At 43.5% G+C, this 17,324-nt stretch overlaps 1 protein-coding gene across 8 annotated transcripts in view; it reads left to right on the plus strand.

Moving 5' to 3' along the window:
* Nucleotides 1-17,324, plus strand: part of PITPNM2 (phosphatidylinositol transfer protein membrane associated 2) — a 1,044,200-nt gene that overhangs the window by 820,921 nt on the left and 205,955 nt on the right. For 4 of the 8 annotated variants that reach the window (XM_086942926.1, XM_086942929.1, XM_086942928.1 and 1 more), the window contains exon 12: nt 3,940-4,029. The exons of the other annotated variants lie outside the window; for them this stretch is intronic. In XM_086942926.1, coding sequence (XP_086799052.1) covers nt 3,940-4,029 — 90 coding nt within the window. The remainder of the gene's footprint in view (nt 1-3,939; nt 4,030-17,324) is intronic. 8 annotated transcript variants of the gene reach the window in all.

Consider the following 17,324-nt stretch of genomic DNA (forward strand, 5'->3'; position numbering starts at 1 on the left):
GAAGCGTGATATTTGTGCCTGGCACTGAGAGTGTGATTCTGTGTATAACACTGGAAGTGTGATGTTTGTGTGTGGCACTGGAAGTGTGATGTTTGTGCCTGGCATTGAGAGTGTGATTCTGTGTATAACACTGGAAGTGTGATGTTTGTGCTTGCCACTGAGAGTGTGATTCTGTGTATAACACTGGAAGTGTGATGTTTGTGTGTGGCACTGGAAGTGTGATGTGTGTGCCTGGCACTGAGAGTGTGATTCTGTGTATAACACTGGAAGTGTGATGTTTGTGTGTGGCACTGGAAGTGTGATGTTTTGCCTGGCACTGAGAGTGTGATTCTGTGTAAACACTGGAAGTATGATGTTTGTGTGTGGCACTGGAAGTGTGATGTTTGTGCCTGGCACCGAGAGTGTGATTCTGTGTATAACACTGGAAGTGTGTTGTTTGTGTGTGGCACTGGACGTTTGATGTTTGTGTCTGGCACTGAGAGTGTGATTCTGTGTATAACACTGGAAGTGTGTTGTTTGTGTGTGGCACTGGACGTTTGATGTTTGTGTCTGGCACTAAGAGTGTGATTCTGTGTATAACACTGGAAGTGTGACGTTTGTGCCTGGCACTGAGAGTGTGATTCTGTGTATAACACTGGAAGTATGATGTTTGTGTGTGGCACTGGAAGTGTGATGTTTGTGCCTGGCACTGAGAGTGTGATTCTGTGTATAACACTGGAAGGGTGATATTTGTGCCTGGCACCGAGAGTGTGATTCTGTGTATAACACTGGAAGTGTGTTGTTTGTGTGTGGCACTGGACGTTTGATGTTTGTGTCTGGCACTGACAGTGTGATTCTGTGTATAACACTGGAAGTGTGATGTTTGTGTGTGGCACTGGAAGTGTGATGTGTGTGCCTGGCAATGAGAGTGTGATTCTGTGTATAACACTGGAAGTGTGATGTTTGTGTGTGGCACTGAAAGTGTGATGTTTGTGCCTGGCACTGAGAGTGTGATTCTGTGTAAACACTGGAAGTGTGATGTTTGTGCGTGGCACTGGAAGTGTGATGTTTGTGCCTGGCACTGAGAGTGTGATTCTGTGTATAACACTGGAAGTGTGATGTTTGTGCTTGGCACTGAGAGTGTGATTCTGTGTATAACACTGGAAGTGTGATGTTTGTGCTTGGCACTGAGAGTGTGATTCTGTGTATAACACTGGAAGTGTGATATTTGTGCCTGGCAATGAGAGTGTGATGTTTGTGCCTGGCACTGAGAGTGTGATTCTGTGTTTAACACTGGAAGTGTGATGTTTGTGCTTGGCACTGAGAGTGTGATTCTGTGTATAACACTGGAAGTGTGATATTTGTGCCTGGCAATGAGAGTGTGATGTTTGTGCCTGGCACTGAGAGTGTGATTCTGTGTATAACACTGGAAGTGTGATGTTTGTGTGTGGCACTGGAAGTGTGATGTTTGTGCCTGGCACTGAGAGTGTGATTCTGTGTATAACACTGGAAGTGTGATGTTTGTGTGTGGCACTGGAAGTGTGATGTTTGTGCCTGGCACTAAGAGTGTGATTCTGTGTATAACACTGGAAGTGTGATGTTTGTGCCTGGCACTGAGAGTGTGATTCTGTGTATAACACTGGAAGTGTGATGTTTGTGTGTGGCACTGGAAGTGTGATGTTTGTGCCTGGCACTAAGAGTGTGATTCTGTGTATAACACTGGAAGTGTGATGTTTGTGCCTGGCACTGAGAGTGTGATTCTGTGTATAACACTGGAAGTGTGATGTTTGTGTGTGGCACTGGAAGTGTGATGTTTGTGCCTGGCACTGAGAGTGTGATTCTGTGTATAACACTGGAAGTGTGATGTTTGTGCCTGGCAATGAGAGTGTGATTCTGTGTATAACACTGGAAGTGTGATGTTTGTGTGTGACACTGGAAGTGTGATGTTTGTGCCTGGCACTGAGAGTGTGATTCTGTGTATAACACTGGAAGTGTGATGTTTGTGTGTGGCACTGGAAGTGTGATGTTTGTGCATGGCACTGGATGTGTGATGTTTGTGTGTGGCACTGGTAGTGTGATGTTTGTTTTTTACGGCACTGGAAGTTTGATGTTTGTGTAAGACGCTGGAAATTTGATGTTTGTGCCGGGCACTAGTGGGTCATGTTTGTGCCTGGCACTGAGGGTGTGGTGTCTGTGCCTGGCACTGAGGGTGTGATTTTGTGTATGGTACTGGAAGTGTGATGTCTGTGCCTGTGAAAACCTGTTCCTCTTCTTAATGTTGAATTAGACCACTGTTGGAACAATTGCCAGCACTTTCAGACACATGACCAAGATAATGCCATAGCCAGAGGCTTTAAACAAGCCAAACATAATCACTGCTGTACCAAAGATAGACTGGCTATGCATTGGCCCATGAAGCACACAAGGAGATCCCCTCCATGACCTGCCCATTCATGCAGGAGTTTTTCACTGGAGATTCCTGAGTGACATCATAGACAACAGGTACTTTACTGTCGCTATCTATGATGTAACAAGAATCGCCTCAGCAAATGGCATCACTGTCATTAACAGGTGCCCACTTAAAGCTTCATGTTATGTATAAGTCTGTTACATGGTTATTATCAACAACCCATATTTTTCTATTTTCTTGAAGGTAATTAAAGTACAATGTGTGTAAATAAAGTAATGTTTATTTGAATTGTTTTGAATTGCAGACTTTTGGTTGTTAATTGTTCAGTATTCTGTGATGACACTTCATGTTTTATTTGTATTTTGCTTGTTTGCAGTTTGATTTCACTTTTGCCATTTGAAATGCAGTGGCACGCTTGGTTTATCATAACAGGGGATGGGATATAATTGCTCCTTAATTCAGGCCTTATACAGAAGTGGGCACTTTTGTTGGAGCTGTTTTTAGGAGGTAGAGTCTGGTTAGACAGGCTTTCTTTGAGATTATTTTGATGTCATACCAATGGGAATCCTATTTTTAAGTTTTGCACATAGTGGCGCTTGTGCCATTCCAGGCAAACATGTTCTATTCTATACATAATCCAAGGGGCTTTGGTTTAGTCATCTTCTGGAACCTTCAGATGTTGGCTTAGGATATTATCATTCACATCTTTAAACTTGTTTCTATTGATGATTGTAGCTCTCCACTTCCATTGGAATGCACAAAAGACTATTTTATATCCAAAATATACACTGTATCATCACAGATGTGATTATTTAGCTCGTCAGCCCATTGTGAACTCCATGTAGTGCTTTTTTAGGACTAACTTCACAGTGAAACTGTCTGTAAGACCTATATTCAACAAGCCAGGTGAGCTTGCAGCTCTGGCTCTGCGTGTAATTTGGTTTTGGCAATGTGGGGGCTCAAAAAGCTTGTAATGTGGTTGTGATTGCAGCAATATTCCTGCTTGTTTCTTGGTTCACTGCTCTTTTTCATTTGCTCTCGCCATAGATGTGGCAGTGCACATTTAAGGCAAAATTACCCCTAGTGAGAGAGATATTTGTATTATTCAGCAGACTCCATGCAAACTGTGGCTTGGCTAATTCTATTGACCAGGGAAGAATAAGACAAGTAGGAGAGCTGGGGAGGGATAGAGGAAACCACTGAAGTTAAGGGAAGAATGGCACAGAAGCGGCTAAACTTTAGTGGAATTGAAAAACATTGTTGCTAAGGTCTTACCTTCTGCAAAGCGAACAATACGTTTTTCCTACATGTACTTTCGGCAATTTCATTTTGATATATGATATTAGTTTTAAAATCTCTCTTATATTCATTATCTTAGCAAACAATACTGAACTGAGATGTGAGGACCATTGAACAAGCAATGAATAGCATAGATTTGATCTTGTTCTAGCTCGAGGGATAGCAATGGTAATTCCCATCCCAGACCATGTGTTTGTGAGTCCTCTGAAACAAAACCCTGTTTCCTGACCACTTCTTGCTTTCATGTGCAGTTGCACTCTGCGGTGATGCACACCCAAGAGGCTTCCAGTATTCCTGTGGTCACAAGTGAAGAAATAGCTGCCACAGTGAGTGCACCACCAGTAAGTAGCTAGCTGTAGTGTGATTAGATTAGCGCGCTTGACCTGTTCCTAATGATCGCCACAGTTACTAACCAAATTTGAGTATCTGCTAAACACTAATGTACAGGGATTTAGGATGCGATGTCCTTGCATGGCCGTAGTGGCTCTGTCCATGGGAATAAAACCTCCTACCTATCATTGTAAGAGATTTAAAATTTGCATGCGGCGTGGAAACTCATATGCAGACCTTGCGACTAACTCAGGTGTGGTTTTGCTGCTGTCCAATACACCAAAGCTTGTGTTTCATCTACCTTATTCCATCCATTCTTCAAGTTGTAGTTCTTCCTTTCGATCTGGAATGTAAACTGAAGGCCACTGAAATTAGGGATGCTGCAGCCAATCCGGCTTGAGTATGAAATGTACTCACTATTGGCACTTAATGTGGTCCCCCAGTGAGGCATAATTTCATGAGTTCGCATACACCTATGTATCCCTATAATTTCACTTAACTTACTAATCGTTCAGATGTCAGAGCTGTGCCAGTTCGTAAGATAATGGCCAAAATAAAGCTGATACAAGAGAATGTAACATGCTTTGGCGGAGGTATTTGTAAATCTTGGTTTGATTGAATCATGGCTTCAAAAACATAGGAGTGAAACATCTCTGAAATATATACAGGTAAGCATTAGTGGTAGGGTTAGCGTTAATGTTAGGCTGATGGTACAGTGTTGGTGGCATTTTTAAGATTGGGTTTAGCGCAAGTCTAACGAAGAGCGTTATGAGTAGAATAGTGAAGGATCGTTTAGGAGGTTGAGAGATACAGGAATGTAAAGAGCAAGGGTTGAGTGTACTCTACCCTTTTAAAACAAGCAATGGCAAAGCCATCAAATCTCGCATTTGAGACCTATTGGCTTTGCAAACGGTTTTTAGTCAGGCTGCACAGCATCATCAAGCTGCACACCATCCTGGATGGGGAAGTTGAGCACAACATGGAGAGGGGTGTGGGGAAGCACACAGGTGACAGAGAGCAAAACAGAGTGGACGGGCAGGGAAGTACACAAGAGAGACAGCTGTAAAACACATGAACTCCAATGGAATACTTAACCACAAAGAAAACACAGTGCTTGAAAAGCAAGCAGTGGAAGCATAGAAACCCGCCAATGAAAGAGATGGTAAAGAGGCAATGCTCCACGGGAGGGACAAACAGTAGATTGAAAAGCTGGGGCACGAAAAAGAAGCAGGCAGCGGAGAGTGACAAGGAAGCCAAACAGTTGTAAGCAATGGACGGGTTCCTGGTAAACCCACAAAACTGGGAGCCTTATTTATGATGCACTTGCAGGACCCACCTTCATTGTGGTTTCCGTCAATGCTGTTCACTGTTTGGTGCAGGGCTCCAGCTACATGGCGGAGCCCTGCACCAAACAGTTTTCTTTTTTTCAAAAACAAAAACCCAAACAAGATTTACTTTTAGAAAAGAAAAAGAAAATTCCCCCCTCGCCATGGGAGTTATCTCCTACGGCGGGGGTCATTATTTTCTTTTCCTTGACGGTGACGAACAGTAAAAAATAGCTATATGTCCACCCATCCTAATTGGGTGAGCGGACATATAAGCATTTCTCCTACCGCCTTTACTCTGTCAGGCCGTCAGAGACGTTTGGCAATGGTGATGATGGAGTAGTCACTGCCATAGCCAAACTTAAGGGCAGTCTGCATCAAAATCAGGCGGGCTGACCTTTATCTTGGCAATATGTGTACTCCGTTGCGTTTGCGCCATTGTACACATACCGCAAGATATGAATCAACCTCTTACTTTTTCACCCTGGTGTAACAACGGGCTGTCTGTCCATATATAAATCAGCCCTTAAGTATCTTGTATCACAGTCATGTCCCTTAAATAACAAATTACACCGCACCTAAACTAACAGTAGGCAGTTAAATATAAGCACACCGGAGAATACATCAAACACGATAAATCAAGCAACTTTAACAAACTATAGTCTAGCAAATAGAGAATACATCACTCTATTGTTCCCTTGAGTGAAGAGCAAACTAAACTATGATAAATGGACAACACAATTAATAGTTTGATAAATGGTGGTATCACCAAATTTTAAGTTGGAAAATGATAAGTACAATTTACTACAGTTCGCATTATGGAGAATTATCTGGTGTTTGCTAAGTGAAGAATACAACAAACTCTCTTTTGAATATGGAGAAACTATAGTTTGGTATATGGAGGCTGAGGGCCCAATTTATATGTTGGCAGCGAGCATATTCTGTAGCAATGCCACCGTGGAGACCACTCCGTCTCCTCCGTGGCCAAACTCAGCCTAATGGAGTAATGACCGCCAGAGAATTGGCTACGTGTCCGTAATCCCAATTTGGATTGGCACACATATATTTTACTGCCCTTCACCACCAGAAACACATACCCCTCCCCCCGCTATGGGAGATGACTCCCATGGCGAGGGTGGCATTATTTATTTATTTATTTTCAAAACACTTTGAGGTTTGTTTTTAAAAATAAAAACAATTTTGAAACTTTGCGGTGCGTCTTCATCATGTTTGACGGAGCAGTGCAGCAAAGTTTATATACATTCACAGGAACCACCTTGAAAGTGGTTCCTGTGAATGCTTGAAATGTGTGTTGGGCTGACAGACATTTCACAGGCAGGGTGGACACCGCCAGGGTGACAAAGTAAATTACTCCGTTGCCCTGGGGGAAGACGGCCTATCTGCCAAATTATGAATTGCAGCCTAAGTCAAACTATAGTTTTGTATACTGGCAAAGGTAACAATGTACTGCAGTGCCTCAGTTGTATGCAGCCGGGTGAATTTCAAATGTGCTTCACTGAACTTGTTAATGACTTTTTAATAGTAGAAATGTTTACATTCCCATTTAGAATGTAGATAGGGTGTTCAATAGTTAGTAAATCAATGTCAATTTCCACAGGGTAGTAGAGGGCAGCATGCATTAAATGTCAAAAAAAGAATTAGTCCCAGAGCGTCAACATTCTTTCTGGTTTTATATATTAGATTTTTTAATCACTGATACCAGTCTTGCTCACAATACATATTTAAAGAGCTTTCCATGTTATGAGTTGTACTCGAGAATCTTATTAAGAGTTCATCACTCAGTTATTGCATACCTGGGGCTTCCTGAATAATTTATAAAGTTTCAGAAATTCTATCACTTCTTCGCTCATAAATGACAGTGAATTCTGTACTTCCTCTTTTATTAAGAATGTTAATCCACTTTGAAGGCACTATATAAATGTATTTTACACTGGCGGTCTTTGCACCAGTGTAGTTATAGTTAGGTCTTACTTTCCATAGGAAAAGGCTTTGTGTTTCTTTAATAACTTTGGCGTCCTTCATGGAATAGCATCATCAAGCGTGGCAAAGAAAACATGGGAGTCCTAAACCATCTATTTCTCATTTTACTTCCCTTAGAAATCTTTGCTCTTAGATACAGAAAAAACGTCTGAGCAGAATTACACCAGATTTTGCAGAAAGTTATAATTTTACACCGAAAGTATGATTGTCATTGTTTGTTGTATATTCATTCAGAAGTTGTCGAGAAAATGTAGTTTATAAAGGTGCCTGGGGAGATCATGAAGGTGTTAATCTCCTGGTAAAGCTTTTGATGATATCTGGACTCCCACAGTACTGAAAATCACAAACATACGCCACAATACTCAAGATGGCACCACGGAGCCACACAATATGATTAGCCAACTGCAAACGTTCGAAAAAAGGTTGCAGCTGCCATTTCAAGAGGCTTGGACTCGCTCCCTGAAAACTGTTTTGAAAAAGGCATAAGGTGGCAGAATAGGGACTGCCTGACCCCCAACCACTTATGATGGGGAACCCAGATGCACTGCGCCTCCACCCCTACATATTAAATACTTTTTAAAAATTCAGACCAAGGATACTGCAGTGCTCTTGCTGGACCCAGTACGGGCCTTCCATGAGATCCTGCAATGCTATTGTTGTACCCAGCAAAAAAGCTTCCACCCGACGGTACTGCAGTACCTTGCATGCTTCATCAAAGAAGCTTACACAGTACCGAGGTACCATCGAGTGAAAGTTTGCATGTTGGGTACCACGGGAGAACGGCAGGGGTAGTACTGCAGGACTAAAAAAAAAATGTTTTCAAAGGCGAAGAGAATGTTAGTTGGGTGTGGGGTGGGGTTGGACGCCCACCGGAGGTTGGGTGAAGGGCCTGGCTTGAGGCCAGGCCAGGGGCCAATGCCGTGCTGTGCACTGCCATGGTCTGTGTGCAAGAGAGGGTTAGCCATTTGCATTGGAGATGACCCTGCGGCCAATTCCTGCTCTACACAGTCAAGGGCCGTGCTTAGTTGGAGTTGCTCTCCTGCAGAGGGTTGGCAAATGGTACAATATAAAATATGACTTAAAAAACAGAAATTCTCTAAGGAAATCAAAAGCTAAAGAGACATTATAGTTGGGTGAAGTTCTAAGATGTTACGAAACAGAAGTTCACTAAAAACACAAAGGTAAAGTGACATTATAGTTAAGTGTTGAAGAGAGACATACGCTTAACAAACCCTGAAATACACCAGTTTTAGTTGAGTCAAAAACGATAACTTGTAGCTCTATCATGCACTGCTTATGACCCCACATATTACATAACTTAGGACATATAAAGAAAGGACAGGATGTGCGTTGGCCATAGTTTTTGAGTAAACTATGACTTGCGTATTTCAATGTTTTTTTTAACGTTAGCTCATGTCTCATTTTAATACCTAACAATAATGCCACTGAAACTTTAGTTTTTTCAGTGAAAAAGTGTATAAAATATTATTATATATATAATGCATAGAAAACTAAAATTGACCAAATTCCATCGCTTGCGACCAAAACCTAACAAAGATGATACCACCGTAACTCTGAGCCCTGATTTACTAACAGCCGGAGAGGCTTCCTCCTTCGAGGAAATCTGGGAACTACAAGCTGAACAGAATGCATTGAATTCAGATACACCACCCATGGCTGCCATCACCAGTACCAGTAGGGAGAAAGTGATAACACCTTTCAGGCCGAAGTCCACCTTTAACCCCATTTCGGCACACGATAACCTGGATACCTACCAGGATCTGATGGTGGAAGATCTCAAAAAACTCTATACAAACACAAATAAAAAGAGCCAAGCCATTGCACGACAAAACCAAAATTATAATCTACTGGTGAAAAAACTGAAATCTGAAGAAAATCTAATTGTGAAGCAAGCAGACAAGGGGGGCAATATTGTCCTGTGGACAAGAGACAGCTATGTAGCTGAGGCTGAAAAACAACTCAGCGACACTGCCTGCTACCGAAAAACCAATATCTCAATTATCAAAATGGCTTGGAATGATCTTAATGCAAAGCTGATGGGATGGCGTAGCTGCGGCTTGATTTCCATGGAGGAATTCAAGTTTCTCAAGAAAGAATTTCCGGTGATTCCGACGTTCTACCTTTTGCCCAAGATCCACAAGGACCCTCTTATGCCTCCAGGGAGACCGATTATATCGGCAATCGATAGTGCGACAGAAAACCTATCCAGGTACATTGATTTCTTTCTACAAGAATGGGTTAAGGGGCTGAACTCTTACATCAGAGATACAAGTGACTTCTTGAGTAAGCTATCTCAGCAGAGTTGGAATGAGAACTATTTACTGATGACACTGGACATTTGTTCGCTTTATACATCTATCAGGCATGTTGATGGCTTAAAAGCAACCCAATTCTTTTTGGATAAACGCCCCATACATAACGCACAGCACAACAAGATGCTTATGGGGATGCTCAACATATGTAACAACAACAAAAGAGTGTTCCTGTTCTGGTTAAGGTGGAAACAGGCACAGAGCACAAGGAAACAACAAAGCCCAATAGGTTTGTTAGGAAAGCCCTCACTCACCGACCTGGTCGGTGACTTGCTTCATCATCGGGCCCCACCGGGTGTGACCGAATGTCACCCCGGTGTGCTTCGACGCCAGAATTACTGCGGAGCTGGTTTTTGTGATGGGAGGGCTATGTGAAAAAATACGTGAATAGTGTCAAGTGGTGAGATTAAAATTGCCTTGTATGTGTCAAAAATTTAATTTTAATCAAAGACAAGGTTAAGAAATGTGTAGGTGAGTAGGGCCAACTAATTGGATGGTCTTACTCCCACTAGCATTAAGTGAAGATGTGAATGGTCAACATGGACATGTTTCAGCCGGTGTGGTATCATTAACCTGGCATTCGTCAGGACCTATGGTGTTAAACCTCGGCGGTATGGGCACTCTAAGGCCCACCCTACCAGAGGACTTGAAAGTTAAAAGTCTGTGAAGTGCAAAAAAACACAGAGGCGGGCTTCACCACCCGGAGGTAGGACGCACACACCTCCAGCCTCTAAAATTTAGAGACTACAAATAAAAGGCACCTGTGAAGGTTAAAAAACACAGACAACACAAGACAAAAGAAACATAATTAGAATATTTTGTCAATTGATTTAGCCAAATTCAGTCTATTACTAGTGCTCATAGTGCCAGGGTGCACCACTCATGCATGATAGCAGAGGTGCGTGGCTCTGCCGGTGGCTGAGGCTACACGATAAGTCATATTGTTAATATGGTGGCACTGTCAAGGTAGATTGCCAATTTTGCAAAATCTAACTGTGTAAGTGCACAGGGGAGGGTATTGATACGTGAAATGAGGGCGAAATGGCAGTGAGAATAAACACGCAACATTCTGTCACTCATCGATCAATGGGCCAGATGGCCAGTGGCCAGTCAGCAATGAAGCAGTCAAAAAGTGGCGAGAAAGAGGGAGAGTCTCACTTCACCAGGGATGAAAATCCACCCCATAGACCGCGGGAGGGAGGGGACGGCGCATTTGGCACATCCTGCAAAGCCAAACAGAGGGAAGAAAAGGGACACCAAAACCTGGTCAAGCAGCAGTTAACAGTACTTAGCTCTGAATGGTTTCTCAGCCGGACTCGTACTCACGCCCACGGCGTCCGTCTCCTGCAGATAAGCCTAATCGCCCTCAGGACCGGGTCTCGTCGATCCGGTTGGGAAGGGCGAAGGCGGTTTTATGCGTTGCCGGTGAGGAAAAAGGCGCGACACCACTTCCGGGAGTCTGTGCCTTCCTACCGCGCATGCGTGGAGGCTGTACTCCAGGGCTAGACTGCTAGCCTGGTCCGGGAAGGGTACTCACTTCCGGGGATTACGCGCGGATGGAGGCGCATGCGCAGGCTTGATTTGCTTCGGAATTCGGGACAGTGACACTACTCGTAATGCGCATGCGCAGACGAGGTGAAACTAGAATACGAATGGAAACACAAGAGCGCAATTTAGTTGATGTGCGCGTGAGGAGTATAATCAGAGTCAGTCAAAAGTATAACTGGCTCACGAGTTCAGGATGGGTGTTACCAAGACCAGTTGAGTGATAAAACTGATCTAGGAAAGTTTAGAAAGTTAAAGCAACACCGTAGCAGACAAGGGGAGTTGGTGGGAACAGATACAGATCTTGGGATAACAGATATTTATTTCAGTCATTTATTTGAGAACAGAGCCCCAAGGTATGTCGTCATTGAGGCCATTAGTATGGGTGCCCAGGCGATACACCCAACGCTGTTCCTTTTCAAACAGTCTCTCAGATATATTGGGGCCCCCCACGATTTGTTCAATCACAGTCCATTTCAGGTCGTTGGGGGTGTGATTGGTCTGGAGGAAATGGTCACTCATTCTTGTCGTAGCTTTTTTGCACCTGATATTACTTCTGTGCTCACATATCCGTAGCCTTATTTTGCGGGTTGTCATTCCCACGTAACGGAGTGAGCATGGGCAGGTGACGAGGTACACGACATTGACAGAATTACAGTTAGTGTGGGCTTTCTGCCACCAGGTTTTCCCGGGTTCCAGAGTCAAGGATTTTGTAGGGGTAGTCAGGTGACAGACAGAGCAGTTTGAACACGGGAAGTGGCCCGTCACTTTAGGAAGGTTCCAAGTGTCAGTGATACTCCTCATCGGGGTTGCATGTAGTATTTTAGGTCTGGTGTGGACCAGAGCATCCTTGAGACTGTGCCCTTTCTTAAAGGAAAACAGTGGTTTTTGCCAGTCCTTCTTGATGCTGGTAACGATTTTCCAGTTCTTGTTTATTGATTTTTTCAACTGGTTGGATAGTGCACCGTACGTGGTTACACACGTGAGGGGGACTTCTGTTGTTGTTATTTTCGTAGTCGGTTCCAGAAGTGCTTCCCGTGGTTGATTCCGTGCACGTTTGAAGCCTTTGTTAAGTAGGTGGTTGGGGTAGCCTCTTTGTGCCAGTTTAGCTGTTAGATCAGTTGATTGGGTTTTAAAATCAACTAAGTTGCTGCATACTGGTGAGGAAGCATCAGGTAGTACCGAGCGGGTTGGCCGATAGGAACAATGTTTCCACGAGGCGTTCCTGCCCTTGCCTAAGACCATGGGGTGTAATCAGACACTCTTTTATAATTCCAAGTAGAATACAAACCGTATGTACAACAACACGCATGTTTTATTTAACAACAGCGTTTAATGTAAATAAGTAGTTTTTTAGCAAACACTTTTTTCATTTGAAAAACAGGAGTGGCAATACAGGGCTGGACCCTGTATGGTCCTGAAGAAAAGCTTGGGGGAGCTTGAAACATGTTGACCTTAACACTGATCTAGCTCAGTAAAAGTTAGAATACAGTGTTACCCCTTTTTAATTTTTTATACCACACTAGGAGCAAAATAAATTGTTGAGGCCCACTAGCACGGTATTTTTAATTCCACACCCACTCCACCATCACCACACTTGCACCACACATAGTCATCTCACAAAACCAGTGCTCCAGCGTAGTCGCCTTGTCGCAGCACGCCCCTTTTCGTAGAGAACTGGGATGGCCCCAATGATGAAGCATGTCACCGTGGGGCAACCCCGGTGAGTGAGGGGACTCTAGAAAGAAATTTTTCTTTCTTACATATATTTGGTACACACTGACTTAGTAAGCAGTAACCACACAATACCTACCAGGTCTCTGGACCCTTCACATAGGGTTCCTGTATTTCATATACTGACTGGAGGCCGACCTGGTCTGGTTTAACCTCCTTCTCTCTCCCCCCTTTTTTGTTTATATACCATAGCTAACCTTTCAGAAGCTTACAAGGTAATAAACGTGTGGAGCAGCATGAATAAACATACAAGCTCACACTGCAAAAGAATGGGGGTTTTCATTTATTTATTTATAAAGTTTTATATAGCGCTAGCTAGACCCGTGGGTATCAGAGAGCTTTACATACACAAAAGAAAATAAAAATTGCATTACATCGCAGGACATGAGGTAACATAAAGATATAAGCAAAGACATAATACATATGTATACAGTGAGGGGAGAAAAGTGGTTGAAATAGTCAGATAACCTCCATCCTTGAAGGTCAAAGTGAGGGGGGATTCCATTAGGTTATCTGTCGGTAAAGTATTGGTTGAGGAGAAGGAGTTTCAGGTTCTTTTTGAAGCAAGAGAAGGAGGGGTTGCATCTCAGGTCAATAAAGAGTGCGTTCCACATCCTGGGTACATTACCAGAGAAGGATCGGCACTGGGTTGTTTTCTTTTTCAATTTCGGAGGGATGAGAAGAAGTGAGTTGGTGCTTCTCAGAGTTCTGGGTTTTCCTGCTTTTACCAGTTTGCTGTTCAGGTAGTTGGGGGATTGGGCATGAAGGGCCTTGTGTGTGATGCAGGCCAGTTTGTAAATACATCTACCTTCCATGGGAAGCCAGTTAAGTGCGTTGAGGGTTGGTGTGATGTGTTCAAATCTTTTTACACCAGTTGAGCTGCCATGTTAAGGACTGACCTTAGTGGGGCTAGGTGAGCTTTTGGTGACCCTGTTAGGATGGGGTTCCCATTGTCCAGTTTAGAAAAGACTAGGGATTATACTATTGCCTTGAGATCATCTTGGGGAATTAAAGGTTTAATTTTCTTGAGGTGTTTTAGAGAGTAAAGCGCACCTTTTGCAGAGTTCTTGATGTGGTCCTTCAATGATAAGCTCTTTTCCAGGGTATTGCCTAGTGACTTTACCGAGTCGGATAGGACGAGGGAGCAGTTAAGAGCATCAAGCTCCTTGAGCCAGTCTTGAATTGGTTGTGGTTACTTTTTGGAGAGAACAGCATTAATTCCGTTTTGTCCGGGTTCAACTTTAAGTGGTTTGCATTAAACCAGGTTTGGATCTTGGTTAGCATGACATTGAGGTGTCGGACGTCACTGGGTGATTTAATTTTGTAGTATATTTGTGCGTCATCTGCATATGGGTGGTATTGAACCGCTGCTTGTTTCAGAATAATTGCAAGGGGTTCCATGAAGAGATTGAAGAGGGATGTTGAGAGGATCGATCCTTACGGGACTCCAAGTTTGACTTGTGTTGGTACAGAGAGGCAGGAGTTGACTTTAATTTGTTGCGAACGGAGCTGAAGGAAGGAAGTGAATCATTCTAGTACTGTGTCATTAATGCCAGTGCACCTTTTCAGACTCTCAAGTAAAGCTGGATGGTTTATTGTGTCGAATGCCGCTGTTAAGTCAATAAGGATGAGGAGACAGACTTCCCCTTCATCTAAGGCTCTGTGAATATCGTCTGCAATATTAAGCATCGCTGTTTCGGTGAAAGGTGTCGAGGAGGTTGAAGTCATTAATATGTTTGTTAAGTTGTTGGAGAACGCACTTCTCCAATGTTTTAGCTAGGAACGGAAGGTTGGAGATAGGTCTGAGGTTGTTGAGCTCGTTGGGGTCGGCCCCTGGTTTCTTAAGTATAGGTGTGATTTGTCCTAGCTGAAGGAAGCCTGGGACACAACCTGATGTGAGAGAGGAGTTGATGATTTTTGTCCAGAAATGGGCAATGATGTGGTTGAGTTTTTTTTTACTATTGTGGATGGGAAGGGGTCCATCATAGTGTAGGGAGTAGGCTTCAAGCTTGCAATTATATTGAAGACTTCGATTTCCAGGCAGGGTGCCAGAGAGGTAGGATTTGAGGTTTGGATGAAGGATTGCTCCATTTTTCGCACTTTATCTGTGAAGAAGCTGGCGATTTCTTCTCATCAATCCCTGGTGTTTCTTTTTCTTGTGGGGGTGTGACGTTTGTTTGACTTTTAACAATGTTGAAGAGTTTTCTAGGTCTGTTCTTCACCTGGTCAAGTTTGCTGCAGATGAAAGTGGCCTTTTATCTAAAAATGTGTTTTTTATTTGCCAACCGGGTTGATCTAAGTTGTGCTAGGTGAAGAGTCAAAGGGTTTACTCTCCAAGTCCTTTCCGATTGTCTGAGTTGTCATCTTTCGTTATTAAGATCCAGCGAGGAAAAGTATGTGTTTTTAAATTATCGTGTCTGTTACTTTCTGGTAGCTTTTTTATTCTGTAATCCACTGTAATTGTAATGCAATGTACGTGTTTTGTGCTTTTATGGTCATTTTATATGCACCGAATAAAGCTTCATGACTTGACTTGACTTGACTATTAAGATCCACGTTGAACCAACATTTAGATTTGATGGATCTCAAATGTTTGAGTTTGAGTGGTGCTACTTGATCTAACCCCTCTGTCATTGTGGAATTAAAGTGGGCTGTGAGGTCATCGGCCGTCATAGTGGAAGGCTGGGGTTGTAGATGGGCGTGAATCCTGGATTCCAGTTCGATTATGGGGACTCCTTTGATGTTCCTGGTCCAGTGCTTAGGTTTGTCAGATCGTATTGGTTGGTTTCTGACATGTTAGTCAATATTAAACAGTTACAGGTAGTGGTCAGACCAGTCAATGGGAGAAATCGATCTCAGAGAGACCAGCTCATTTTTGGTGATGATCGTATCCAGTGTTGCTCCTTTGATGTGTGTTGGTTCATTGCAGAGTTGTTTGAGGTTGGTAATTTCAAGCAGGTTGGAGATGTTCTGGGTTGTAGTGTCTTCTGGGTTGTTCCAGTGGATATTGAAGTCACCCAGGAACACGTCTTCCGTGTCTGTTAGGGAGAAACAAGTTATTAGGTCGGTTAGTTCTTCAACGAAGAGGGTACGTTCACCAGGAGGATGGTAGGTGGTGTGAAATTTGATGGGCGAAGTGCCTTTGACTGTAAGTTCAACACCTAGGTACTCAAGAGTCAGGTATTCTGTGGATTGTAATCTGGTAAGCTGTATTCATTCTTTGTGAATGATAACTAGGCCGCCACCTGTTTTGACCGGTCTGTCGTGTCTGATGATGTTGTAGCCTCGAGGGGTGCAAAGGTGTAGGAAAGGGGTGGAATGGTCATTGAGCCAGGATTCTGGGAGGAATGCGATGTCTATTTCTTACGCGAGTATAACTTCAGCAATATCTGTGGCGTGTTGTACTGCTAATCTACAGTTGAGGAGCATGCACGATAGAGGACAGGGAGCCTCAGTGTTGTATGTATAGAAGTGTATTGAGCAGGGGGTCTGGGCGAGAGGATAGGTCTAGGGATTCTATTAGTGCTCACTAAAACTGGGATTGCAAAAGGGGCCGTGTTCTGGCTTATTGCGAGGTAGGAGTTGTTGACCTCATCTGCTTCTCATTCTGAAATGGGGCGGAGAGCTCGGCTAGGTCGATGTTCCTGATTCCTCATAGGATTGGTGGTCCATGGGGTGCCAGGTGGGGCCATGGAAGAGGCTGTATGGGGGAAGGTGTGTTGCTACCCAGAGTGTGTGAGCAAGGTGGCTTAATCCGGTTGGGAAGGTCTTGTTGTAGTTGTAGGATATCTGCCGCTAGGGAGTCTATTTTCTGCTCCATTTGGGTCAGTACCTGGGTAAGTGCGCTGAAAGCGCATATTGCCTTCGTCGGGAGCAGCGTATGACTAGGGTCTGTGGAAGGAGAGGGTACTAGGTTGTGGGATTGAGTGGCATCATTGGCATTAGCAGTGGTATGGTGTTTAGGCGTCTATAGGTCTACTTTTTGGGGTATTTCTTTTTGTTCAGATTTATATGTACATGCACAAACCATGGCTGCCCATGGTTTCCACATAATCATTCGAGGATAACTAATGTGGAGCCTTTTTTCCAATTGCACATTCGTCGGGGGGGATATGCATGGAGTTCAGCTGGTGTTTGAAGGCAACAAAGACTATGAAATGACCTACTAACTAATCTGTGAGCACCTCTCTATTTTAGTATCTTCAAAAGATCCGCAAGATTGTCCAATTCAGCAAATGCTGACTGCTAAACTTTTCCTGGGTTCATCCCACCTCACACCACACCAAGGTTTCATTTATTATTCTATCTTAACCCTTATTTCAATCTCCTTCCTACTCCGTGCCCATCTTTTTATTTCTGTCCTTCCCG

This window comes from Lissotriton vulgaris, chromosome 11 (genome assembly GCF_964263255.1).
Source record: "Lissotriton vulgaris chromosome 11, aLisVul1.2, whole genome shotgun sequence".
Taxonomy (NCBI): Eukaryota; Metazoa; Chordata; class Amphibia; order Caudata; family Salamandridae; genus Lissotriton; species Lissotriton vulgaris.